Source organism: Falco peregrinus, chromosome Z (assembly GCF_023634155.1).
Source record: "Falco peregrinus isolate bFalPer1 chromosome Z, bFalPer1.pri, whole genome shotgun sequence".
In the NCBI taxonomy this organism is placed as follows: domain Eukaryota; kingdom Metazoa; phylum Chordata; class Aves; order Falconiformes; family Falconidae; genus Falco; species Falco peregrinus.
This window is the reverse complement of record NC_073739.1, coordinates 16,410,811-16,438,585: the sequence shown is the minus strand read 5'-3', so window position 1 is coordinate 16,438,585 and position 27,775 is coordinate 16,410,811. Positions and strand designations below refer to the sequence as shown.

Below are 27,775 nucleotides of genomic sequence, written 5' to 3'. Positions count from 1 at the left end.
GCGCGGGGCCGGCGCAGCGCCGGGCGGGGGGCGGAGCTCCTGGGCGCGCCGGGCGGGGCTTCTGGGCCCGGAGCTCCTGGGCCCGGCGGCCGCCATCTCCCGCGTTGTGCCGCGGGTTTGCGTCAAACACTCCTCAGCGGGTCCTGGAGGTATCAGAGCCTCCCTGGTGCGGGCTGGGGTCGGGAGGCACTGCTGCTGGCAGTGCTGTGCCCGGCAGTGCCGCCCGTGTTGGTGCAGATCGCTGTCGCCTGCTGCTCCCGCCAGGTCTGCTGGGCCCCTGCCCGAGCCGCTGGCAGGCCTGCTGTGTGTGCGGCGAGGGGCTGGCAGGTATCTACCCCTGTCAGATCCTCGTGGAGCAGGCGGTGTCCCGTGCTCCTCCTGCACCACCTTTGATGCTGGTCCTGCAGCCACCGTCCCCTTCGTGAGTCATGCAGCACGTGCTGCCTCTGGGGCCGCGTGGGGCTGCGGTGCTCCGGCTCCTTCACCGGCTCTCACTTCCCTGTGTGGCTGTGTGGGGCTGTGCCACTGCCGGGGTGTAAGGTAACACTGGGAGTGGGATGGTTGTTTTGCAGCTGTGCTGGTGTGGACCAGTTGAGGAACTCCACATGGGACTTCTGAGGTTCTTCCAGGGCAGCCTACACATAGACAGCCCAGTGCTGCCCTGATACCACCCTTTTTACCACACTTGGTCATCTCCCTCCAGCTGTAGCTGAGAGGGAGGAGAAGGCAGTTCAGGCTTCAGAGGAGAGGAGGACTTCTTCATGCATCCACAGGTATAGCCTTCACGCTTTCCGCATTTGCCTAGTGGAGCTGATCCAGTGTAATGGCTGGCTGCTGTGTAAGGTGACTTTGGGTCAAACTGGTTTTGGCTACAGAAATGTGTAGTGTTTGTGTGCTGTAATCAGTTTCATGTGCACTGCAGCTTGGGAGCTTAGGCCAGTGGAAGGATGAGCCACTGGACATCCGTAAACTTTTGCTTCTTGCTGCTCCGGTACTACAGTTGGCTAAAGTTGGTGATAAAAACTCTGCAATGTTGGCTAAACTCAGAGGGGTTTCCCAAGACCAGGGGAATGGTCATACCATCAAGGCTGAACTACCACTGCACGCAGAGAAAGTCAAAGCCATATAGACACCTTATCCTGGGGACAGGGTGTAAGAAGTGCGTTCTCAGGCCAGCCCAGTGGCCACCAAGCCCAGCCCAGCAGGGCCTGGCAGCACCGGCAGGAGGAGAGGCAGCTGCCGGAGAGCGTGTGAGCCTGGCAGAGCTGTGTGCCCTGTCCCCCTGCGCTCCTGGAGACCTGTGCTGCTGGCTTAGGGCGGTCTCTGACACCCCTGTTCCTTGCAGTACCTCTTTCTGAGGCTTTTTCAAAGGTCAGTTTAGACCCTGTGGCCTGGCTTGATCCTACTGGCCGCCAATCTCCTGCGGTACCACCATTTTTACCGTGTGAGATGTGTTTGCCTTACCCCATTTGCCCCAGCTGACTGCAGAGACCCGTTTCTCGCACTTGGGATCTGGTGACCAGCGTGTCCACATCCGCTGCCCCAGTGTTTTTGCAGGCCTGGGGTGCACCCCCGCTAGCAGGTGGGCCCTTGCTGCTCCCCTCCAGCCCGTGAACTGCCCCTCTCTGGGCTTGCTTTCAGCGTGCTCCGTCAGTCTGATGAATCATTTCCTTGTCGTTACCCGGCTGAAACGGCCCTTTTCCTTTTCCTTTCTTCCCGCGTCGCTGCAGCCGCCGCCCCCCGCCCGGCACGGCTCCTGCCGCGGCCCCGTCCCGCCGCCCCCCGGGCAGCGCCGCGCCGCCGTGGGAGCTCGGTGCGGGGCCGCTGCAGCCCGTGCGGCCGCAGCAGGTAGCGGCTGTCGGGGCTGTGGGACCCGCGCACCACTCCCCCGCCGCAAGCCGTCCTCCGGCCACCGGCCCGGACGGCCCCCGCTGCCCGCCCGCCCCGGGCTGGGCGGTGCCAGGGTCCGGTCGCGGCGCGCCGGGCAGCGCTGCCCCGTGCCAGGCGCCGGCAGCGTTCGCCTGCGGGCTGGCGCTGCGCAGCTGGCCTGGGAGGCGGGGGAAGGGGGGGTGGGGGCGGCAGGGGGGCTCCTTCTGCCGCTCACACCAGCAGTCCGTAAAGGTTTCTGCGGGGTTCACCCTAATCTTCTCGTTTTATCGATGATTCAGCGTCAGAGGCTGCTTTCAGCTAAATAATCCGTGTTTCACGCAGTTCCCAGGCAGCAACTCAACCGAAAGAAACCTGAGGCAGAAGTCTCTCTTGCGTTGCTGTTGGATTTGTTTTGGAGGCTGTGGTTACCTGCTTGGCAGCGCCTGCAGCGGTAGCACTGTGCCAGCAGATGCCGGCAGGCTGTGACTTCCCAGGGGCATCTCTCTGCTTCTCTTAAGGAGGTGAGATCTCTTCTTTGAAATGCAAAGCTGACGTGACTCCGTATAACTTTGTGCTTGAATCCAAAATGCTTATTTGATCCTGTTCACAGGATGTCCAAGGACCATCATACTAGCAAGAGGTAGAAGTGTGATGGAGTCTTCAGATGGTACAGGAGGACCTTATGTTACTACAGCCATAAAAGCCCAAGGGTTTTTTTAGGGAGACTTGAGACTGCATCTTCTTCCTCATGATGGTTCCTTGCGTCAAACAAAACTAGCCTGAAAGTGAAGCTTTTGGGTGTTTCAGAAGCTTAGCTGAGGCAGCACCTTCGTGAAGGGTGCTTGTTTCAGACACTTGTGAATGCGTTCAGCAGCAGGATCCATGGTGTCAGGGGGAGTGAACTAAAAGAAGTTCAGCAGCTTTCCAAAAAGAGTAACATTCATCTATGGTTGTCTGAACAATAAATGTGGTGGGGCTCAGCCAGCACTAGGATAGCCAAGATTCTTTCAGTCACGAGGCTGAGTCATTCCTAAGAGCATGAGCTTGGGCAACATCTCTGTGTGCTCCACTGTATTAACGTCCATTAACTTGTCACACAGCTGGCTGTTGTGTTCAGTAGTTTAGTGTCTGCAGTTGGATTCCCACTAACTTAACACTGCAACAATTCATTTGCTTACGCACTTGCTTCAGATATGTTAGTGTCTGAACTGAAGCCTCTGGTAGTCTTTCCATTTATTGATTTTTAAACCATGTTTTTACTTAAGAAAAAATGCAAAAAATTATTTGTAGATATTTTTTTGAGTGTTCTTAGCTTTCTTTATACAAGGGCCATGGGTGTCTGCAGCTCTGAGCAAAAACTCGCTTCTGCCATGCGGTTAAGCACTTTAAAAAATACCCAGAAATGTGCCAGAATTGCCATTCTTGCGTATGATCAAAATTCATCTGAATGTGGACCTGAGCAGCTGGCTATGGCTTTGAAGTTGGCCCCTTCTTTGGGAGGGAAGTTGGTCTAGAGATCTCCACAGATCCCTTCCAGCCTTATTTTTCTCTTGGGAACCCAGCAGGTTACTTTGGCCACTGAGCAACCACATCTCTTTTGCAAGGATCACAGAATTACCTTCTCTGGTGCATAATCCATCATATGAGGCCTACTGGATGGAGACCTAACAGGGCATGCAGATTTTTTAACAGCAGTCCTCAAGTAACACAAATGATTTATGAGGATGCTGCATAAGGTTGGGTTTTTCTCCAGGCACCATGGTTTAAAATATTAGCTGAACACTGAGCGGAAATGCCAGCATACACTTACCTGAGATCCCTTGACCCCAAGTATGTACCCCCAGCTGAGCTTGTTATCTTGCCATGTTTTCTGCAACTTTTACTTAACACTGTTGTCTGTGGCTTCAGATGTCCTGGATATGATATTGATTTGGTATGCCCATAGACTGTACTTATTTTTCACCCAAGAGGTTGTGGTACTGGTTCTTGACTGCTAGTCCAGGCTAATTTTAGGGATGGAAAAGGGAAAAAACATACATAGAGGTCATCTGAGCCAAGGAAGGCAGGGAGCAGTGACCAAAGATACAAGTCAGAGACCTTAGCTGGGTGGTTTGAAAGCTTTGGAATGTTTTGTTCCATATGCCAGATGTGAACTTATTCCTTCTTTTTAATTTGCTGCAGGTTCTGTAATGATGGTATAGTCAGGATCTGCTGTTACTTATTTACCTAGAGAATTTCCCGTTTCAATCCGGTTCTGAGTGTATTTCCTGAAAGAGATGAAAAAAGGACCAGAAAGCAGAGCTTGTCCCCTTGCTGCTCCAGGTAATTTAGTGGAGTCAAATCTGGACAATAACAGCAGCAATGGAGCCTCAGCAAAAGAGAAAGACGTGCTTTCCTCTTCCCAAGAACTGGAAAATGCGCAGCTGAAGCCCCGCAAAGAAACATCCAGAAAAAAACTTTGTGGCTATTTAGACAAACTGGGCATCAAGGGACCAATCAAAACCTGGAAGTCTCGCTGGTTCTTTTATGATGAAACCAAATGTCATTTGCTATACTACAGAACTGCACAGGACATCAACCCTTTGGGGTCCATCGATCTCTCCAGCGCCAGCTTTGACTGCAAGATGGAAAATGGGGAAGGGGTTTTTGAGATCAGAACACCAAGCAGAGTTTTTACTTTGAAGGTAAGGGGCAGCATCTTCTTTTGGGGGCTGTTATGAAACATTCCCAATCAGGACAGACACATCTCTGCTAAGATACTTTTTAGCTTGAGTTTCACTTTAGTCCTCCCGGTCTGGACTGTTACCATTTGGACCTAAATTACTTGCACTGTTCTGACAAAACTGAGACTCCATTACCTGTGAGATGGTTGTTGTTTTAACAGAATAGGAGTAAAAGCTGAACTGGGTGTTACATTAAAATCATTGAGGAGTCCTTCAGTCCATATGTAAATTGCTAAACAGAAATGAGCTTCTCTGTCTAAAAAGGTTGCTCCAGCAGGAACCTTTGCTAGATTTTTATCTCTGTGAAAATTGCTATTAAAAAGCCTTGTGCGTGACTCCTGGCTAAAATGATTGTGACATTTCTGCTTAGCCTTGGAACATAGTAAACAAAGAAATGTTTAAAATGAGGTCAGCGATCCACTAAGGTTCTGTTACTAAGGCCGTGCTGAAGATTTACTCAGTCCTCTCAAATCAGTGTTAGGACCAGAGGATATAGCATAGGATTGACACAGCTGGCCTTTATTTCTGCTGACTTGTGCAGCGAAGTGGTGGTCCACCCTTCAGGACGTGTCTCATGCTGATGAGATTACTCCCCTCCCCTTCCTGTTTTGTGTTATGTCAGGCAATCAGCAAACAGGCAATGATGTACTGGCTGCAGCAGCTCCAAATAAGGCGTTGGGAATTTTGCAGCACTCAGAACAGATTTCCTGTGGGCAGCTCCCAACTTGTGAATGAACCTCTGGCTGGCAGAACAAGTAGGTGTTGCGTATATCAGTCTTTCTTCTGCTTTCAGCCCCCCAGTGATGAATGGTAAGTGGGAAGAGGTTTTGGCCAGGTTTTTAAATGCAGGTGCCAACTATCAATGGTTGGTCAATGTCTGGAGCTTCTGGCTTTATTATGGGTGAACATGAATGGGCTGTCTCCTAATGCACAGCAAGTGGTTGGAGATGCTCAGGTATCTTGTGATCATGAATTCTCTTGATTTTCCTCATGCATGTGAAGTGAGCACATTTGGTATATCCCCTTCCTCTTGCAAGGTCTGTGAAATTTAGAGCAAGCAACTTTTTTTTCAGTGGTGGTAGGATGAAGACGTGCATTCCTACCAGTGGATCAGGGGAGGGCACAAGCAGGGTGTCCACCTGTTTAGTTATGACTAGATGCACATTTTGTTTGAAGCAAATAACCCACTAGTAAGTGTCTGATCTAAAAGGTTCTGGGTGCCTTGGCATTTTGCTACAGCAGGCAGTACAGGTAGCAAACTGTGTTTGTGGAGTGTAATCTACACATTAAAGCTGTGAAACATGTTTGGAATGGGGAAAAGAACAGCACCAGCTCCCTTCCCTATCCTTTTAGGCAGTTTAAGTTTTGATTGTTTACAGTTAGTTACTGTCATATACAAATGGTTGAAGTCACTTGATTGCCCTTGAATAGATGACTCTATTTGCACATGGAACCTTCCGTAATTTGACCTAAAACTAAGGAAACATGCTGTGCTGTCCTTGTTACAACTGGCCACTTGAACATGGAACGTATACCTGTAATAAAATGTTGTGACTCTCAAGTTACATGAAGCAGCTGAAGTCTAATGGAATTCTGTCTTGCTCACTTGTTTCTGTGGCCTGGTTTGTTTTTACACAGATGCTGACAATGATGACTTTCTGCCTCTGGTGAAAACGCCAACAGAAACAGTGGGTTTAAAGGCAGCGTCTTTGCCTGCACCCCAAACATCTACTGCTTTGCAGAACATCTCCCTTAAGCACCCTTGGACAGAGATACAGTAAGTGCGTGAGGAGAGCTGCAGTGCGGTTGCCATGCTGGCCTGCCACTTTGTGCCTTCCTTGCCTGTCATGTATTTTGTGAAATGGGACTCTTGCCTAGGAGGAGGAACTATGAAGCAGCTTTTTGAAGGATATTCCAGGTGAAAGTAAAATTCCTGCCAGAGGGTCTTTTACATCCACCTGTTCCAATGCATTTCACGTCACCTAGCTCTCTTGGCAAAGATCCTAGTGGCAGACCTAGGGCTTGGTTAAAATTTCTTCAGTGTAGGTAGTGATTTGCATCCCTACCCAATGCATCTGCATGTTGCTCTTGGAAAGGCACATGGGCAGGTTGAGCTGTACTCTGTAGGCTAGTGACAGAAGGTCAGTAGCACTTCCCAGTGGTTTCAAAGGACCTTGAATGTAGTGCACTCTCGAAAGCAGGAACTCCAAGCAAAAGGCCTATAGCCTGTAATACCGCCCAACACCGCACAGTTTGTTACTCCTTGCTGAGTTCGTAGTATGTGAGTATTCCCACTGTGCCCGATATCTGCAGTTGCAATGTGTAGCTTGATCAGGGCTACAAGTTACAAGCCTCAGGCAGTTACAGTTGCACAAAGACAACCCCATCAATATCTCCTTAAGTGTGTCCTAGCCACTTATTAACATATAACCAAAAATGTGTAAGTTGCAACAGAGTGTGGTAGGTAGCTTGACACTTGCCAGATGTTTCCAGTGGGGAGGTTGGCTATAGTTTTTTACTACTACTCTTGTCACTACAATCTTACGCTGATAGGAAGAAAGATCCCCCATGGGACCAAAGAGGATCAGAGTCAGCGGTACTATTTTGCAGGCTATGCATTCTCTCTGCCTCACTTTATTAAAAATAATATGGTAATATTTCCTCCCCACTCCCCAGCCTTGCTTTTGCTAGCTTGAATAACAGTTGCTTCTTTTCAGCTTCAAACTGTATTGCTCCCCTTGTTCTGTGAACATTTGTTCAGGCTCTGTCACTGTCAGGCTGGGTCTTAGTGAGAGTATCCTGTCTGATTTCAGCCAGGTTCTGCTTGGCTCCTCTGCTGCTGTCTCAGAGGAAAACCAGAGTGCAGCATGGGGTAGAGAAAAGCAGAAAAGTTACACTGGGTGAGTGCCAACTGCAGACTACAGGGTATGAAGATCTGCTGATCTTATATGCCAATATGTTCTCTGAGGTCAGAAGTGTCTGATCTTCTGCTGTGAAGCCTTAAAGAAGCAAGGCAAAAGGAGAACAATATCTAAATGCCAACTTCATTTACAGTTAGGAAGGTGCTGACACTGAGTCTTTTGTGGACCTCAAAACAAGGGGCTTGTTTTCTTTTAGGTGATGGAAAACACAGGAAGAGAAAGGAAAAGACATGTATAGAGTGGCAACTGTCTCACTTTCTTGTGTAGGTTTTACAGAAAATACTTGTGCATTTGTGGTTCTGCATGATGCTGTATAGTCATCTCTTAGTGCTCCTGATAATATTCAACAGCAGCAGTTGTGACAAACTGGTTCTAGGTCTGACTTCAGTTTTGTTCCTGAATCTTGTACTGCATTGAAGTCTGTTGAGTTTGTAATGGCAAGATTATTAAATGGGGTTTGGAGCACAGGACCTGTGGCTGCTTCGGATGCGATCACTGTGGCAGTTTTGGCTGTGCTGGAGTAGCTGAGCTTTTCTTGGCACCTAAGGATTTCTGCTGTGTGCTAAGGAAAGGGAGAGAAGGAGGAAGGGAAGGAGAGAAGGAGAGAGGGAAGGAAAGGAGGAATGTGTTGGTCTGCTGTTACCTTTAATCCCTCTGTCCAGCCTGCTTTGTACGTAACAGGGCTCAGGCATGTGGGGAAAGATCTACATTGCTATGCTGGTACTGATTTTGTGGCACCTTCCTGATTTACACCAGTTACAGCCTGGTTTCCCTCAGATCCACCAGTGCTGTGAACAGTTAATTTTTTGAGTGCATGAAGGAGATACGTTTTGGGAAGAGGGGTGGGATATGAGGAGAACTGAGGCAGGGAATAGTTTGAATATGCACTGACTGCAGTGATCATGACTTCTGTTCGCTAGGCTGTCTTTATCTCTTCTTGTTTCAGAAACACTGTCTACAATATCTGTGGCTCCAAGCAGCTCTGGGGGAACAATGGACATGTCTTCAACTTCAGTGAATTCCAGGAGCATCCTGAGAACCTGGATGAAGAACAAGAAGCAGAGATGGAGGCAGGGTGTGCAGGTGCCTGTTTCTTGGCTGTGTGAGCTGGTCTGAGTATGAGGGCTTCTAGCAAGGAGTCAGACTTATCAGGAAAGGCAGGAAGAGGGTGACCAGTTGTTATGGGACGTGAAAACTCTGTCACATTGTCTCAGTTCCCTTCCTGTGTTGTTGGCATAAGACTGACTCTTTTGGCTCTGCTTCAGGCTGCATTTGTCTGTCTCCTACCTCTGGAACCTTCTGCAGAGCCAAAAATACGATCCATGGTGCCAGTCCATACAGGTATTTCTTTGAAATAGATGTTAAATTGCTGCACGGTCACAGGCTAAACTCAGCAGCTCCACTCCATGACTGGGAAGTTACCTGTTCATGGTGGTAACTTGCATTTGCTGTGTGCAGGATAGATGGGCAGTGGTGGGTTAACAGGTACCATCATGGCTTTATTCTGGGGTACCTATGGCTGATCCCTATGGTCTGCTTCAGCCTTGTGGATCCCAGCAGGCTGATTTTCCTTGTCCTGTGTGTCAGTCTTCTCTACTGAAATGTTCTGAGTCCTGCCACAGTAAGACTCAGGAGTCCATAGTAGCAACCCAGTTCTGTGTAAATTAATCCTATTTCCCTTCAGTTAAGGAGGGGACCCCGCAGGATGGGAGGATGGAGCCCAGGCTGAACTGGGTTAGGAAAGCCAGGTGGATGAACAGTGGCTTCCCAGGCTTGCACGAAGAACTGTCTAGGGAGAGGAACCCAATGGATAAAGTGAGTGTCCTGCAACAACAAATCCTGACACTTACAGAGGAAGTCAAGTCACAGAAGGTGAGTGTGGCAGAGAGTCTGCTGTTGCTAAGGACAGGGCCCTGAGACTGGTCACAGTGACTGCCTTATATTTTGGTGTTAGTCTGAGAAGTACTCGGCAGCCACTCACTGGGGACCAGCTGGAGCTGCTGGTGTTGCCCGTTTGTATGTGCCTGATTGTGCCCCGCACAAGGGAGAATGAGTTGTCCTTCAGTCATCAGAAGTGCAGCTAGCAAATGGGCTGGAAAAGAGGTAAAACAAATCCAAGTGTGCTCTGCAGGTGTCTTGCTTGTGCATCTGTATTAGTCAAAGTACGAAGTGGAGTCCTGAATAAGTACCGTGACACTGGCAGGAACTGCCAGGTTGAGTTATACTGTTAACAGCAGGTCATTCTTTTCAAACAGTGATCCCCCATTAAGAGGTGATTTGACTGTAGAAGTCAATGCATGGGTCACGGCAAGGGCTGTCTCTCCTGGATGGTACTGTTCTTCTTGAAAGGCATAGAACAATGCCAGGCTTTCCACTAATGATGCTGATAGCTCTTCCAGCAGAAGAGGCAGGAGAGCCAGGTCCCAGTGTGGGCAGTCATTTGCATCCTTGATTGGCTTCCTTAAATGGCTGAGATGGCAGAGCCTGAATCAGCATCATGTTGCTGGGGTAAGCTTCATGTGGGATGGAGAGAGGGAGGACTCTACTATCTTCTGGTACTAGAGACAGATGCAGACTGCATTATTTCCCTCCCTCCCATTTCACCACAGGGCTAGACCAGATCTCCATTTTCTCTGGTCTATGGTGGGCCTCCCAAGAATGATGACTGTAGAAAAGCCAGAATTCAGACTGTGTGAGCAGCAGGTTGTCTGTTAGCAATCCACCTTGAGTCATGTCACCTGTGGCCTGCTGCAGAGATCTTCTGCGCTCAGCCCTGAAAGCAGAACTTCTCTATTTGGGGAGGCACTGTGATTTCAAGGTTGCTGCATTTGGTTTTGCTTCTAAAGGAGTCAGTTTTAAGATCCTGAGGACTTTTCACTGTTCACCCATTACTGGTTGGATCTGTGCTGTCTGGGCAGCACTGTGATGTGATGGCTTTGCATTCCCTTTTCAGGAGCTGGTTAAACTTCTCCATAAAGCTCTGGAGGCAGCCCAGCAGGAGAAGCGAGTATCTAACATGTATCTCACTGCAGCAGAAGATAAGGACAGGCTGGAGCTGGTGCGTCACAAAGTGAGACAAATTGCAGATCTCACCAGTCGACTGGAAGCTCTTGAGCAAGAAAAGAAGGAGCTGGAGCAGATACTGGCTCTGAGAGACAGCCACATCCAGGAACTCAAGGAGCATGTGCAGCTTCTAATGGAGAAGAACCATGCCAAACAGGAAGTCATCATGGCTTTGACAGAGCAGATGGCCAGAGAGCTCTCTGACTCATTGCAAGAAGCCAACACTATCACTGCAGAGACATTGTATAAGCAGCAGGAGGAGATTGAGCACCTCAAGGTTTGTGGGACTGCACAGGTCATTTGGAGGCTTCCATTTCTGTGCCCTCTGGTTTGGTGGGAGGGTGTTCTCTGTGGGAAGCACAGAATATACTTCTGCTAGTTGCTCCATCTGCCTCCAAACCAGAGGCAGGCTGGAAGGGCCTCTCCTGAGAGCAGTAAGGCACTTAAAAGCATCTGGGTCAGTTTCAGCTTCATCTCAGAGCTTGTTTGACTTGGTGTCACCATTCAGTGCCTGCCTCTTTCTTTGCTCTTCTTTTGTTTCACAGGTGCAGTCTCATTTGCTGCCTTCACTACCTTTGCTCCTCTGTGTTTTCCTCTTGCAAACAGTTTCCCAATACACCCTGGTTCTTTCAAATCCAGCCTGTTGTGTGCCACTATATGCACAGTTATAATGACCAGTTAGTGTGGGATGGAGAACTGTCAAAAGAGCCACTTACTGCATTGTGGGAGAGTGCTTGTTTTTGCTGCTGCCCATGGGGCTGAGATTTGTGTCAGTTTTTTTAAAAATAGAACAAAACATGTATTTTCTTCATTTTGTTTAGGTGCTTCTCTAGCTTTATGTCACCTTGATGACTGTTTTCAAAGCATGTACAGGCAGCGCACTTAGCTTTTTCAAGTGTCTTGTCTACATATGACACTCCTATTTAATGTTGTGCCTTGATTTCCTTGGTAGGAAATATTTGTCCTGGGCAGTCTTGTCTTCTCCCCAGAGCATAAAATTATTGAAATCTTTTCTTGCCCTGAGTTCCTGAACTCGGAGAGGACTCCAAGCCCCTCAAAAAGTCTCCTTGTGTGTCTGTTTTGCTTTGTGGCAGGATGATATTGATGCATACAAAACCCAGAACCAATTTCTCAACTCAGAGATTCACCAAGTTACTCGACTCTGGACAAGCGTTGCTGAGAATGAAAAAGCCCTTCTGATGAAGGTAAGGCAAAATTACTTTTTTTCCTTGGTGAGAACTGTTACTAATTTCTTTCCAAAGTCAGCACTGGGATGGATCTTGGTCCAAAATGCACCAGGAAAAAGCCTTCTTCCCAATGTGTTTTTTTAGTTTTTAAGATCTTTTTTTCTGCTTTGTTTTGGTCCCAAATTAGATACGATCATTTTCATTCTTCAATAAAGCAAAATACTTGCAAACCTCAGTCTTAAGAGTGCTGAAACTTAACCCAGATTTCTGCACTTCAGCTATGCTTTTGGATACAAATGAAAAAACAACACTGTGTAGGGAATCAGAACATTTTCTTGAGAGCTGGCAGACTAAGCCCTGGCTTCACCTAGTCTTGATTTCTCTACCAGGCTTGGCACTGCCAGGTGGCAGCACCCTCAGTCCTGCAGCTAGATCAGGGTTCTTATGTTTTCTTAAGCTCTGTTTTTATTTCTAGCCTTGTAAGTGTGCATAACCTGGTTACTTTCAGAGTTGTGTAATCCTACCTTCTTGTCCTGAACTGCTTCCCCAGGCTGGTGGTGTGTGCTAGCATTTGTTTTGTGGGTTTTCCCTGGTTTTTACTTCCCTGGGTTTTAAGGTGTGGTCTGCCTAAGGTGAGTGATGGTGTAGTATGTCTCCCACTCAATAAGCAACTTCTGTTGCATGCTAGCTACTGCAGCTTGTGCTTGTTCATAGACCACAGTGACTCATTCATGGCTACAATTCTACTGACTATAGAAGACTTCTGGATGTGTTTTCTGGGGCTTTGCTGTTCTGGAGTCTTCACCTTATGTGTAGACCAGGTCAGTAGAGAGCAGTGGCAACACAGGAAGAACCATCAATGAGCCAGCCCGTTCCTTCTTGTTTCCCCATCAGTGTGCCTGCCTGCAAGCACGAAACTGCCAGATGGAGAGCAAATACCTGACAGTCTTGCGGAAGCTGCAGGAGGCTGTGCCTGGGCTGCCTAGCTCCCATGCTGAGTTGGTGAGGAACCTCATCCAGGAAGCACTCCAGTGGGATGTGAAGGAAGAAGCAGAAGAAGGTTTTAATCTGAATCCTGTAAGGTGAGAGGCAAGAGCATGGGAATATTCACACCCTTGTAGGAGTCTGGCCATGAAGGGGAACGTGCAGGCAAGAAAGATCTGGGGACATTTCTATAGCAGGGACTCAGAGCCATAACTTAGGAGTGGAGGCTGGTTTAGGTTGGTGGTGTGGAGACCACGAGTATCTGTTAGCAGCGTATCACTGTAGGAAGGGGAAGTTGAAGACAGTACAGGTAAAGTTTTCTTGACAGTGGCAGACAGTATGACAAGTGACCTATAGCCATGATGTGCCTGGGAAGTAAACAATGGACATGAGGATAAATTCCTTCTGTAGGAGAGGATGTCACCTGGGAGGCAGGGGTTCTCCATCCTTTGGGGTTTTCTAGTCCCAGCCATACAAAGCCACTGTTGCCCTGTTCTGGTGCTGGGGAAAATCCTGCCAGTGAAGGGTAGCTGGACTGGAGACCTCCAGAGAGCCTTGCCTTGAGTGCTGCTGGTGTTGTTGCGTTTGTGTTTATGCTTTCCTGGCCAGTCAGTGCCCCAGTTCTGTAGCAGTTCTATTTCATCTGGTTGGTCAGATTCACAGGTTCTCTGGGTGGCTTTGGAGATGAGACCCCAAGGCCACGCTTGGTTTTTCTGTCAAGAATATAATGTTAACTTACAAGTATCCCAGCCTGTGGACTGATGGTGCACAAACCCTCAATGAGCTGTACTATCAGTGCTCCTCATGTCTTCCAGTCAGTAGGAGATTTGTGTTGTGTACAGGGGAGACATCAGAAGGGACTGCGGATCTCTGTTCTTTGGTCTGATGCCCCAAAGGCTTTGCAGTCCCTTCCTACAGAACTACCTCACACTAGGACATGTTAGGGAGAAGGTACACAAGTTGCGCTAGCTACTCCCTTGGGGGCAGGGGAGCAGGTGAGGTGAGAGTGGTCTGATGAGGTTGGGCTGTAGCTCAGAGCAGTTACACTCGAGTAATGTGTGTGTATGCCATTGCTGCAGACTCTTCTCTGTCTTCAAGGCTCTGAGACAGTGGGCATGGCAGGCTTTCCCATGCAGCTACCAGACAGGTGAAGGAGGACTACCTGTGGTCTGGCGTGGGTGACAGGGACCTGGCAGCAGGCTGTAGTTGGTATGGCCCCAGGCAGTGAATGACGCTTGACACTGGTACCAGCACTTTCCTTTGAACTAACTTCTGCCTTGTGTCCTTCCAGTGAGTATGATGAGTATGGGTTTATGACTGTACCAGACTATGAAGTTGAGGACTGGAAGCTTCTGGCCAAAATCCAGGCCCTGGAGATAAAGTCCAACAATCTGCGGAGCCAGGAAGTAGTGGAGAAGCCCCTCCGTGACAAGTGGAACAGTGTTGGAGAGCTGAGCCCCTCTGCAGAGCTGAAGAGCCTGATCCGAAGTGGCATTCCAGTGGAGCATCGGCAACGGGTCTGGAGATGGATTGTCAGCCGGCACTGCAGTCATCTGCCTGACCACTACCAGCGGCTGTTACGGCAGAGCAAGAGCACCGAGCATCCTGCCTGCCGCCAGATTGAGCTTGACCTGCCCCGCACACTGACTAACAACAAATATTTTTCCTCTCCCACTTCCCAGCTCATCCCCAAGCTCCGGAGGGTTTTGCTGGCATTCTCCTGGCACAATCCTGCCATTGGATACTGTCAGGGACTGAACAGGTGAGGAACCAGGTATACTGCTTCTTCATGGGATAGCGCTGAGAAGGTGTAGACACATACTCTAGGCTTTGTCTCAAGCAGCCCCAGACTCCTGCCCCTCTAGAGTTCTTTCCTGGCTCTAGGTATTTTTTTGTGGAATTCTGCATGTGGTGTCTTTTTTCACCCCATGTTGTTGCTGGGATCAAGCAAGCAACAGGATGCACTTGCTCGGCATCTCCATAGTTACAGAATAGTAAGGAGCAGCTACAGGAGGCAGCGTGAGGCACTCCCAGAATAACAGCATGAGGCTGGGGCTGAATTTCTAAGTCTTAATGTGCTCAGCAGAAGAACACCCTCATGATTCTACTTTTTGCTGAGAAGAGTTGGAGGACATGTTGGGAAGTGTTAAGAGTTGAGAGAATTGCAGCAAATGACATGAGAAGAGGCTGAGGAAACTGGGGTCATTCTGTCTGGAGAAGGTTCAGGGAATCTAAAAGCTGCTTTTCCTTCCCAAAGAAGACTTATAAGAAAGATAAAACCAGACTTCTTAGAACTGTGTCGTCAAGTAAAAGAGGCAGTGGGTGCTAGCTGCAAGAAGGAAATTTCCAGTTGGACCTTTTCACATGAGGAAAGCTTATGTAAGCTATTCCTGTTTTTCTTTGGATGGTCTTCAGAAAGACATTTGCCACTCTAGAGAGCCCTTAATATTAGGTATCATCTTTCCAGTCTGGCTGAAAGGGGGTAAGTCAGAGCTGAAGGGGGTAAGGGCTGTAGAAGAATGCATGGGAAGGTGAGTTATGTCACATAATATAGACTATCTCTGAGCGAGCTCTTGTATTGAAATAGCCAAAATCAGCACACTGCTAACTTTATCAGATCTATAGAACATCCCATTAGCGAGGAGCCTGTCTTTGTCACACCTGTGTGCTTGATGCTTCCTGTTTGCTGATGGAGGCACATGGGAAAGAAAATCACAGCCCCATGGTTCCTTCAGGAACATGCAGAACAGATGACTTGCTTCTCTGACCAACTGTTCTGCCACATTTGATCTGTTGGACACTCATGGAGTTACGGACATTTCAAGAGAAGTCTTGGATTCTCCAGTTCTTGTGCTGGCCTATGTTTCATTGCCTCAACATGTCTTGTCCATCACAGATTGGCAGCTGTTGCCCTACTGGTCCTGGAAGATGAGGAATTTGCTTTCTGGTGCCTGGTCCATATTGTGGAGAACATAATGCCAGCAGACTACTACAGTGACACACTGATAACATCACAGGTGAGCTGAGTACCCTCACATCTCTTTGGACCCTGATACAGTGATTTACAGTAAAAGTTTAAAAGAAAGCAAGCAGCTTGCAGTGTGTTTGCTTTCTCACAGGACAGTGATACCACCACTTTGCAATCCTTTCCATTGCAGAAGTGTTGTAGACTTGAGGGTGTGAAACTGTACACACAGGAGCAGCAAAACTGATCCGCAGTGCTAGGAAACAGGGGAGCACTGCAGAGTAATCACTGCGGTCAGGTTAGTCAGAAGGAAAGTGCCCATTAACTGCACAGTTACTTATTTTAAGGAGGGCCTAGTAGAGGTGAAGCAGCAAACTCCCAACACCTGTAGAACCAAATATGAAGAAGGCACCATTCTACAGCCCTTCAAATGTTTCTTTGGAAACTGCACCCTGTCTTTTCAGTGCCACATGCAGATGGAAGAAAATATAGAGATGTTTACATGCAGTGTGCTTGCCTCAGTTTGTGATCAAATACAGTGTGTGTTGTGGCTTTGCAGTTCTCTGCAGATCAGAAAAACTTCTGACCATTTGATGTAAAATGTTGCTGTGTGAGTAATATACCCTCCTGGTTCAAAGTTACTACATTTCAAGGTTTTCAGGATGTGTTGTCTTATATTAGAAATACTTCATCCTCCCAGGCAAACACAGAGCCAAAATAAATCTCATTTAGTTCAATGGAATAGTAATCGTGTGCCCATATGACCCAGTCTGTGAGCAGTGCCCAGTCTGGTGAGCCTGGCCGTGAGTTTTTGTCATTCTTTAACCCCAGCCAGCAACTTAAGTACCATGAAGCCGCTTGCTCACTCCCCTCCCCCCTGGTGGGATGGGGAGGGGAATCGGTGGGGAAAAGAGGGTGAAACTCATGGGTTGACATAAGAAGAGTTTAGTAATTGAAATGAAATAATCAGGATAAGAATAGTAATGAAAAAGAGAGAGCAAGAGAGAGAGAGGAATAAAACCCAAGGGAAAAAAACCCCAAGTGATGCACAGTACAATTGCTCACCATGTGCTGACCAATGCCCAGCCAGTCCCGCAGCAGTGATGGGCAGCTCCCAGCCAGCTCCCCACATCATACTGAGCATGATGTTCTATGGTATGGCATATCCCTCTGGCTAGCTGGGGTCAGCTGTGCTGGCCCTGCTCCCTCCCAGCTTCTTGTGCACCCACTCACTGGCAGGGCATGGGAAACTGAAAAGTCCTTGATTTGGAGTAAGCACTACTTAGCAACAACTAAAACGTCGGCGTGTTAGCAACATTATTCTCATCCTAATTCTGGAACAGCACTGTACCAGCTACCAAGAAGAAAACTAACTATCCCAGCCAAAGCTAGGACACCCTCGTGTCTTTATTGTGTGTGGTCCTTCCAGGGAGAAGGGTGTTGTATCTGTGGGCCCACAATACATGAGGCTACAAGCATCAGTAGCTGAGAGGGGCTACACTGAGTTGATTGACTTGTGTGCTGGTGGAGAGGTCAACCCATAGACTGGGGAAGCAGCCAAATCGCTGTGCAAATTGCAAAATGCCTATCCAGAGCAGGTAGTGTTAGCTGTGAGATTTTATAGGCAGTGCTCAATACTTGAAAAATAGTGATTGACAGGGTAAACATGGGAGTCTGAAGACACAGAGGCTCCCCTACATTCCATGAGAAAAGACTGTTAGCTGAGGGAGCCTTTTTTAGAAAGACTTTCTGACCTTGTGGTTGATCTCTGGAAGTCTAGGCAAGACCCACATAAAAAGGAAGGCCTAGGGTGATGCTTTGTGGGTTGGTTTGATAAAGTGAAAGCTCTGAGTTGGCTGCAAAACTTAAGGTTTAGCTCAGGGGTCCTCAAACTGTTTAACCAGGGGCCGGCGCGGATGCAGTGGCAGGCAGCCATCTGCGGCTGCTTGGTTTCCCACCCCCAAACCCCGGCAGGGGGGGGTGGGGGGTCTGTAAATACCAGGGGCCGAATTGAGGACCTTGGGGGGGCTGTATCTGGCCTGCGGGCAGTAGTTTGAGGACCCCTGTTTTAGTTCTTGCACATTTTAAAGACCAAGCATATCACCTCATCTGATTTATACCACTGGGCCACAGCTAAGTAAGCTGACACAGTTTGGGCAGTAGTGTGATAGTATCATAGAATCGTTGAGGTTGGAAAAGACTTTTGAGGTTATCAAGTCCAGCTGTTAACTCAGCACTGCCAAGTCCATCACTAAACCACATCCCTAACCTGGCCGTCACCCAGCACCCCCAGGCCCTTTCCCACCAGGCACTTTCCAGCTGCTCTGCCCCAGCCTGTAGCGCTGCGTGGAGCTGGTATGACCATGATATAGCTTAGGGGAAGACCTAAACATGATCTTGCTCCTTAGCACTTCCCCTCCTAAAGCCTTGGCTTTCCTGAGATGATGCCTTAATAAACCTGGTCAAGGATGTCACCAACTGCATTTCTGTGTCTCATGCAACTAGGAGCAGAGCACAGACAGTACTCTGACCACAAAGAGAAGCTGTGTGAGAAGATCAGGTCCTGCTTGCAAGTCAGAGAGATTCTAGGTGTTTATTTTGCTGGGCCACTGCAGTCATTCAGACCTGGGCAGCTTTTCATCCCGGTCATTTGACTGGATGCTTGTGACACCACAGAAAATCCTAGTAAGATTGATGCAGGAAGAGGTAGCAGCATTTTCCCTCTTGGCTTTGAGGCTGGAAAGGAATATGATCCTCTGAGATGTATCTTGACCCTGTTTCAGCTCCACACCTTGCACTGGGTACAGTGTCCACATACAGAGCTCAGTAATTTTGAAGAGCTGGGAAGAGTCAGCCACTGTCCTGTTGCACCATTTCTTCTCCTCCAACAACAGGACTACTCTTGACCAGGACTTCATTGTTTTCTTTTTTGTCGACTTTAGGTAGATCAGAGAGTCTTCAAAGACTTCCTGTCGGAGAAGCTGCCTCGCCTCATGGCTCATTTTGAGCAGTATCATATTGATGTCTCACTCATCACCTTCAACTGGTTTCTGGTGGTCTTTGTGGACAGCCTGGTCAGCGACATCCTCCTGCGAGTGTGGGATGCCTTCCTGTATGAGGGAACTAAGGTGCGACTCAGTCTAGGTCTTCCTCCCATCTGCGCCACCTCTGTGATGTGACGGCAGGGCCATGAACATACACACGTATTGAAGAGATGAAGGGTTGAGCCTCTTGTCCCATCCTGCCTGTTTGTTGGCAGGACTGATGCTTCCCAGCCTCTGGGTTGTCTGCGTACTTGCTGCTGGTAGGCAGATTTTGTCCCTGATGCTGTGCGCAGTATCCCTGGCACTTTTTAGCAGGTAGTCCTGCTATGGAACAGGACAGGCTGTGGTGTTTTCTGCTCTGTGACCTGGACGCAGCTGAGAGTATGACCGATACAGGGCGCAGAAGATAGGCAGAGAGTTAGTATCTGAAAATGTGAGACTTGCCTTGATCCTGTGCATAGGAAGAACTGGAAAACCTTTGTGAAATCCCTGTGGGGTCCTTTTGAAGGATCTGGTATGCTCTGGGGTTGTAAATCAGCTTGCAGATGGTTATTCTCTTGGGACTAGCTCTGTGCTTCTTTAGGCCTGCCCTAACACAGCCTGTTGAGAGGAGGAGAAGCCCAGTGTCCAGCCTGTACTGCAGTGCTGTGTGCCCCACCCCATGTTTTATTCCAGAAGAGCCTGGTCCCTCAACTGCCTATACCTTTCAACCCTCCAGGTGATTTTCCGCTACGCTCTTGCTATTTTTAAATACAATGAGGAAGAAATCCTAAGAATTCATGACAGTGTGGAGATCTACCAGTACCTACGCTTTTTCACAAGAATGATCATGGATGGCAGGTAAGACTGTGGGTTGTAGGCAGCCTTCCATTCTGGGCTTGTACTTGCTTGCCTGTTAGGTCAGCCTGAAAAGAGTTGTGACCAGTCTGTTAAAAGAGATGCACGCATGTTGGCAGGTCTGTGGGACACAGATTGGTTTGTTATGTTTTTACTTTCCCTTCGTGGTGTTACTTAAAGTCTTTTTGGCTCGGGCAAAGGCATTCTACAGCAGAGCAAGTCACAAAGTCTGGGCCAGCCTCCTCTTTGCAGCAGCTGAAACTTGTGTTGCCACTTCCTGGGTTTCTCTCAGCTGTAGTTGGAGTGTTTGGCAGCACAGCACTACTGAGAACTTCTAATGGCAACATGTATCTGAGAGGAAGATCTCTGTCATCAGAAGAGCATAACTTTTAATACCCCGGGGGTATTGCTCCCCCAGGGGCCATAAGAATCGGCATGTGATCCACCGGCACGTGATCCACCCTTTCCCGACTGGTGGCTGCACACTGGTACCTTAAAAGGTGGTGTAGTGTAAGGCTGTTTGAAGTGTGTGGGTTGGTGTTTATGTGAGAATGATTCCTCTGCTGCTTGGTGACTTCAGAGCTCAGAGAGCTGAAATCTGAGGCCCTACTGTTTGCCTACACCGGGATGCACTTGCTGTATCTGTTGCCATCTGTTACCAGCCAGTAAATTGGTTCACCAGACCTGTCTTTGCCATTGTAGGAAGCTGATGAACATTGCCTTCAATGACTTAAACCCTTTCCCCATGAAACTGCTGAGGAACCGGCGGTCAGTGCACAGAGAAGAGCTGGAAACAGAACTGTGTGAGCTGGAACAGATCAAGGCAGCCTATGTAAAAGAGAGAGCAGAGCAGAGGCCTCAGGACCTGCAGGAGGTTGCCAGTGAAGAGGAAGAAGAGATTTAATGAAAACAGAGTTCCTCGTCACTTTCTTCTGCCTTGCAGGTCTTCAACAGCAACTGTCTTTAAGAGATGGAGCAGAGGGGGAGAGGTGGTCACAGCAGGAGTTCATCTGCCCCACACAGCAAAGATGTATGTACAAGACCATTTGGGGACCAAGCCAGACTTTGTAATGGATTGAAGGGTGTCAAAGGAGTTTTATCCTCTTCTGTGTTTCTCCCTGTTAAGGCCTCCCCGTGCTGTGCGGTTCAGGATAACAGCTGAAGGTCCATAGGAAATCTCAGTTTTGGTACCATGACAGAAGTTGACATGGTGCCAAAGACCCAGCTAGGCAGAGCTTTTCTACCTTTTCTGATGGGGGCTTGAAAGACACCTTTATCTATAAGTAAAATTACTGTAAATAATGAACTGAGAGCACTCCCTCATTCCTAAAGATTCTGAATTGGTCAGAAAGAAAACCTGCTCTTTGAAGGCATGGTGCCACCAGTGGCTAGGCTGCTAGAAGAATATGAGTGTAACACTGTAGTCACTGAGTCACGACAGTGTCTCCAGATGAGTGCTGGGCCTGAGGAAGTCCTGGGAGCTGGATGACATCTTCCCATGAGACTCAGGCTGGGACAAGTGAAATGGGTTGTGGGAGAGCAGAGTTGCTTCTCCAGTTTAGTTTGGTTCCTGTGGAAGTCCATGGGAGCACAAGATATGTCTCCCTACCTGTCTGGGAAATACTGGGAGCTGCCTCTCCTCTGTTTAGCTTTGACCAGAGCCATCTATTGGGTTGGCCTGGCCCTGGCAACACAGTGCCTTCCAGGGGTGAGTTTGCTCCATAGAGGAGCTCTCGTCTTGGTGTGCAACCAACTGCAGCCTGTGTGCAGGCAGGGCCTAATGTTATGGAGACTTTGATGACTGGGGACATCTGGGTCTTCTGATTGCCTCACACTTGGCCAGGATGAGTGTGTGGCCATCTCTCTCTGCCTCACAGTTATGCTCCTCCTGTGCTGGGTTTCTCTGTTGATATCCCTGTTTCTGTCTCCTGTTCATAGTGGGAGGGAGGAGGACTTTTCTTTAGGAGTGTCTAATACTGAAGGTGTTTGACCCATGGAGTGTGGCACTCTGGAGGTGAACCTGCAAACCACTTGGACTGGGTTACAAAAGATGCCTTGATATTCTTTAGAAAAAATACTAATTTCCCCTGAACCAAGGAGCTAGCCTCCATGGGTCTAGCAGACAGAGATGCCCTGCCTACCTTTGGGAATGGGGCCTGACAGCCTTCTCCCCTGCCTCCTGCCAGGCTCTCCCGTCCCCTGGGCTGTATGCCCTGCCTGTGCAGCTCAGTCCTCCACAGGCACAGGATGAGGCCAGTGCTTTAGATAAATACAACTGCTTTTCCCTAACATGGTGCCAGATCCTGCTGCCCGGCTTTGCTGCTGAGCAGTGCTTTATTCCAGCTGTACCCACAGCGCTGGCACTGACAGCATGCAGCAGACCCTGCTGTAAGCGGGACTCTGCTCTGTGGGTTGAGACTGACCTTGAACCCAAACCCATTTGTCCAGTGGATGATGCCACCTTTAAACATCTTGTGGTACAAAGTCATTAGTGCTTGCATAGGAAGGGAAAAGAAGCATTCATAGCCCGTACTGTTCTCAGCCAGGTGGGCTGTAGCCAAGGTCAAAGACTCTAGTGGAAACAGCACCAACCTCTGTTCACCTGAGACATGTGGTCTGCCTCAACTCTGCCTTAGGTGCAACTGGACAGATCACCCAGTTTCAGAGGACTTTAAAAGTCTGAGTTTGGAGAGAGCTGTGGAGGCCAACCACACAGTATGGAAGTAGTCAAAGTGGGCGTGAGGTTTTGGAAAAGAGTGGATAGATGGGCAAGAGTGAGGTAGATCCACTGGTTGTCACTGACAGCTGAACACATTCCAGGTGTGGGATGACAAGAAGATGTTACTGGAGTCTTACCTCAAAAAAATGCACTGGCTTTAAAATAATGCCACCTAGCTGGAGAAGCTCAAAAGACAGAAGGTTTTTCCTTACAGATGATACCACTAACCTAATTTACTCATACTGTTATGTGCATGGGTGCACACAATACAGATTTTTACTTACTGTTATGGACTTTTGGAAGGCATTATCTTTTAAATCATGACCATAGAAATTAGGAGTATACTTACAATTGTATTTTTCTTAGAGCCTTTTGAAACAGCTTAAAAGTCTTTTCTTCCATCCTGCCCTTACATTTTTTTAAAAAGTAATTTTAAATGTGCATTACGGGACCAAACCATAGCCTGATATATGTCTACAGTATATAAATAAACATTGGTTTATGTTGTATATAATGAACCATTAAAAAAAAAAATTTCTGAGGAAGAGGACCAAGGTGTTATCCTTAGTGGGAAATTCTGAAAATAATTTTTAATTGAAATCTGAAGGGGGGGACATCTCAGGATTGTTAGAAATTTCTGTCCTGTTTTGTCTTTAGCAGCTCTTTGTTTTGCTCCACATGTGTATTCACTGAGGGCCATTTCCTCTGGTCATGCTGCCAACCAGTCATCTGCGGTCATTCTGTACTAAAATGTGGTGGATGCAGGAATATCTGCACCTTGCAGCCAAGCTAGCATGTCCTCATGGGCCCTACTCCCCTTCCTCTCTACAAAATTCAGGGCTACTGAAAAGCGCTGAGCTGATGTCACAAGATGCCAGCTGGGCCCAGAGGTTAGCATAGCCTTATGCCAGTCCCTCAGGCCTCTGCAAGACCTGCAGCGAGTATCGTCAGTGCTGGGGGTGTTTTGGACAGAAGTTACCCTTGTGTGAATTGCATAGAGATAATTTGTGGTGCCATGGCCAACAGCTGTGGTTGGAAAACAGTTTGACCTGGTTGTACAGCCCAGTAGGTCCCTCTGTCTGTGCTGGCACCTGTGGATAAAACAGGTGTCTTTCCACCCCAGAGTCAGCCTTTGCTGAATTTTGCTGTATGCATAACATTACTTGTTAAATTTAGCCTTCTGTCTCTGCATTAATATAACCTTGGGATACCAGCTCCAACCCTAAAAAGGATGGTCTCTATTTCCTGCCCCCCAAGAATGTGTAATTAACCTGTAATTACCTTTCTGCAGGACTTTGGAGCCACCAAGCATTTATATGGTTTTGAGAGGACAAGTTGGTGGGGGGTGGCCAAGCACACAGAAAGCCGCTGCTGGCTTCGTAAGTCCCTGAGCTCCAAAGAGGCAGAGGCTAGGAGGAGTCCCTTCTTCCCCCCTTTTTGGCTCTGAGTGGTATTGGGCTGGAAGGATCTTTGGTCTGAGCCACCATTACCTCTGCATGCTGTGGCTAAGCCCTTGCATGCAAGAGCTTACTACTGCACAGCATTGACACTTGATCCACCCCTGCACCCTGGCACGTGGCCCCGGAAAAGGAGTTCCTGGGGAGGTTGTTTCTGTGTTGGGTTAATGTTTATCCCAAGCTTGAGCTTCTCATGCAGGGTGAAGGAGAGAGCTAAGGGACAAGGCACTGCCCATGAGCGGGAAGCAACAGCACCCTGCAGCAGGAGTTACCTTGCAGTTCTGAGTTTCTGTTCCAGCTCGAAGGCTGGGCAACCTCCTGCCACCATTGCAGACACCAGACTTGGGGCTGGCTCTCTTCCCATTTAAGGGCTCAATTCGGTGGCCTGAACCAAAACGTGGACTTCTCCAGCCATTTCTCAGTCCTAAGAGCTCCTCTACAGAACATTCACTCTGTTTGGCCTAGGGACATGACAGGTGCAGGAAGACAAACCACTTTCCCACAGCAGAGCCATGGCACTGAAGCTGTTGTAATTTAATGCCCTCAGGAGGAATTTAACCCCTTCCTCAAGTTCAGTGAGAGGCTGTGGGCCACACTGAGATGCTACATCGTGACCATATGTGTCCCCACTGTGCTTGCTGCTCTGCTCCAGGAGCTCTCCAGGGATGAAAAGAGCTCACCAGGTCAATCAGTGGAAGGAGGAGGTACCGCTAACCGTGGCGAGCACATTTAGGGTGAGGGGTCCCCTGTCCCGCTGCAGCCTGATGCTTGCCGTAGGTGCATGGTCCACTACCATTGAGACAAAGTCCCCATTTCTTCCTGTTGCTAACTGACGGCTTCCTGCCAAGTGCGAAATCTGATTTTCAGATTCCAGCTGGTGGATCCGTATTTGCTCTGGTTTTAAGCTTACTTTTCATGATACAGAATCTCTTTGGCACATTCTGGTGTCAAGTTAGTAGGAAGCTTTGAGACTTCAGGCAACATTCAAGGTAGTAAAATTAAATTTCAAAGAAGTCCCTTGGGAAAAAATCAGGAGTCAGCCCAACATCACAGCCCCCTGCTAAAAATAATGCCTTTATTTTTTTTCTTTTATAAAGTGATTCTGTTAGTACAGAAGTATTGGTTATGGAGGCATTTTGCAGGGAGGAAATGTTCCAAAAGGAAATTAAAACCAACTGATATTTTTTGCTTCATATTCCAATAATTTAACATTTTTCAATGTGATAAAGGCTCTTGCACATGGAGGGGGAATGCTGATGCCACAGACTCTGAAAAGACTTCCAGTTTTGACACTGCCACCACAATGGTGTTTTAATCAGCCCCTGAAGCTGGTGGATGTTGCGTGGGCTCAGCCTCCACCCTACCTCTCCCTGCCAGCTGCCTCCATACACGTGGCGCAGTCAGTGATACTGGACTTTGCAGGGCTGGAACTAATAACACCAGGAGAGGTAGGAACTATGGAAGTTCTTGTTAAATATGATGCTAATAGGGTATAACTAATTAGCAGCTTCCTCCATGTGGCTCCATCCAAACCTACCATGGGCATGTCAGGCCCCTTGTCCTCAGCAGGCTGGGATGAAGCAGAAAGCTGTTTTCATTCTGTCTCATCTCATCCGCTGCTGCCACTGCTCCCTGCAAGGCAGGATCCTGCTCCCTGGGAGCTGCCCCAGCTAGGTGGGAGGTGCTTTGCCCATAGCTGCAGATGTCATGAGTGCGTCCACGCTGATGTAGCTCATACAACAGCAGAGCAGTCACAACAGGTGCCGGCTCTGCTCTTCCCAGCGGCTTGCTGCAGGCTGCAGTGCTGCACGCAGTTTCTGCCTAGCAGTGGGCCAGTGGTGGTGTTTGTTTGTGCTGCTGTCAGGCTCTCCTATGTAATAAACTCTGCTCGTCAGCAGTGGTACCTTTCCCCATTTCATTAATTTGCACAGGCTGGGGAGAGATGTCCAGAGGTGACGCTAACCTGCCTCTGGCCAGATTTCTGGCACTTCAGGATGTGGAATGACAGAGAGTTACAGGGCATGTTGCTCCAACTTCTGCTATTGGATCCCAACAGAAAGCACCAGCGGTGTTTTCTTTGAGGCTGCTGGGGGCCTTTTGTACAGCAGGACAAGTGTTGTGCGGGGATGCTCTTTGCCACAAGCAACCTCCATGGACACAGGCTGTCAGCAGCAGTTGGTCATCCAGGTCTGTGGTGTTGGATGACCTGTTGAGAAGTCCCAGGAAAGGAGACAGAGAGTAGATTTCAGCCTAGTCACCGAAGATGCCCCAGTATAGGCACCAGTCCCAGTCACCCAGTCTTAGATTGCAAAGGGGAATGGGCAGCAAACCCATCCACTTTGTCAGCACCTAAAACAGCTCCGAGGAACGGCACTTGTGCAGGGCTGGCATAGTTGGGTGCCTGCAGTGGGCAGGGCTGCATGCAGCCGAAATGTTTCCCACCAATAACCTCAGACAAAGACATCTTTGTCCCCCTCGTCAGTCCTGCATACAACCTTCTACAGCTCAATCAGGGCTGGAGCACAGTGTGTGTGAAAGAAAGCACTGGAGATCATCTGCGCATTGGTACCCAGCCTGTCTTGTACCTCTCCATGGTGAAGATGTAAGCATGTGCTGCAAGGGTCCTGAGGGATTCCAGAAGTCATTTTGGTTCCTGTAGGCAGGGTGGGTCCAGGACAGCTGCTGCACAAGCAGCCACAATTCATGTCCACAGCTGGATTGCTTCCTGCACTCCATCCATGGGCAGTGCTTCTCAAGAGCTATGTCTCATGCTCTTGAGTTGTCCAAGCCTGGCACCTGGCAGCCAGGCATGGAGGTCCCTCCTGGGGCCTTCTGGTTGTTTCTGGAATTCTGCTCAGCTCCCTCAAAGGATTTGGTGGGACTGCCTTTGTGAAGGGCCTGCTTTTCCTTTCCCCAAAGGTCTTCAGCTGCCCTGAGGGACCAGCCAACTCCTGTCTCACCAGCACAGAATCAAAGCAGAAACACCTGAACTGCAGCATCCCACTTGTGGAGGACACCCAGTCTCACAGTCTTGTCAAACCCACTGGCTCAGCCCTGAGCTGCTGCTGCTGCCTGGAGACTCGTGGGACCAAAGCGTGGAGATGAGCCAGGTGTCTCAGGCTCTGCTCACACAGGACCAGAGTGGTATTAACTGAGCCGGTGACCTGGCCAAGGAAACATCCTCTGCCCTTTGATCTTGGGCATTGCTATCTACTTGCCAAGTGCCTCATCCAGGGTACCTGGTGGGCTTGTAGTGCTGCCAAGGTACCAACTAGCCCCAAAGCCTGAGTGTGTGCTCTGCAGGCATGAGAAGCTTTCTAGAGCCATTGGCCAGCAGTGGAGGCTCTGCAGCTTTGGGCCCACGTGGGACAGTGTCTCCCCATCTGCCAGGGATTGCTGAGCCAGCCCGAGGCTTCCAGCTAAGGCTGGCACACCAGTATGTGTTGCAGGGGTGTGTGCAATGTTCAGGGTGCAGTGGCCACTGCTTGGTGGTCACACTGAGGATGTGGGAATGTGCTGCCGTCTCTTCAGCAGCTCTGCGAGCTGAGGTGAGGCCTGCAGGTACCCTCTGCACGGACGATGGCAAAGTCCTGATGCTGTCAGGATGATCTCCTAGGAGAACATACCCAGCCTTCACAGTGTACCTCCAGGTGCAGATGTGTGGGTGATGGTGATGGGGAGCCGCGCACACCGGCTCAGGCGGGCTGGCTCCCCGTGCCCAGGGACTGGAGAGGTGCTTGAACTCTGCTGGGGCTCTCCCCAGGGCAAGCGGGCACCGCAGACCCCCCACACTCTCCCCGCGGCGGCTGGCGCCCGGGGCTGGGCTCAGCCGCTCCGCCGGACCGGACCGGGCCAGGCCGCCCCGCCGAGGCGCCCCGAGAGCCGCGGGCTCGGGCTGCCGCACGGGGGACGGCGGGCACCCCCCGAGGCCTGCCAGCATCTCCCGGCGGCGGGCGCGGCGCGGGGGGCGGGCCGGGGCGGGGACCGCGGGCGGGCCGGGCCGGGC

General features: G+C 49.3%; 1 protein-coding gene across 4 annotated transcripts; it reads left to right on the top strand.

Annotated features, from left to right (window-relative positions):
• Positions 1–65: 65 nt before the first annotated feature.
• TBC1D2 (TBC1 domain family member 2) lies at positions 66–22,862 on the top strand. 4 transcript variants are annotated; one of them, XM_027782971.2, is made up of 16 exons: positions 66–327; positions 573–773; positions 2,212–2,390; positions 4,051–4,553; positions 5,215–5,347; positions 6,231–6,369; positions 8,460–8,596; positions 9,198–9,385; positions 10,467–10,853; positions 11,671–11,781; positions 12,658–12,845; positions 14,039–14,509; positions 15,644–15,764; positions 18,655–18,840; positions 19,475–19,596; positions 20,296–22,862. In XM_027782971.2, the coding sequence occupies exons 4-16, from the start codon at positions 4,146–4,148 to the stop codon at positions 20,495–20,497; spliced, it is 2,793 nt and encodes a 930-aa protein (XP_027638772.1). In that variant the 5' UTR covers positions 66–327; positions 573–773; positions 2,212–2,390; positions 4,051–4,145; the 3' UTR covers positions 20,498–22,862. The 4 variants fall into 4 exon arrangements, with proteins under 4 accessions (XP_027638772.1, XP_005234861.1, XP_055647235.1 ...); XM_005234804.4 differs by having other exon boundaries at positions 66–421; XM_055791260.1 differs by lacking the exon at positions 573–773.
• The last annotated feature ends 4,913 nt before the right edge of the window (positions 22,863–27,775 follow it).

Coding starts and splice junctions, on each gene's coding strand:
- TBC1D2 (XM_055791260.1), top strand. CDS start 4,146: ATGAAAAAAGGACCAGAAAGCAGAGCTTGTCCCCTTGCTGCTCCAGGT. Junction 8,597..9,197: donor GATGGAGGCAGGGTGTGCAG/GTGCCTGTTTCT, acceptor ATTTCCCTTCAG/TTAAGGAGGGGACCCCGCAG. Junction 11,782..12,657: donor AAAAAGCCCTTCTGATGAAG/GTAAGGCAAAAT, acceptor TTTCCCCATCAG/TGTGCCTGCCTGCAAGCACG.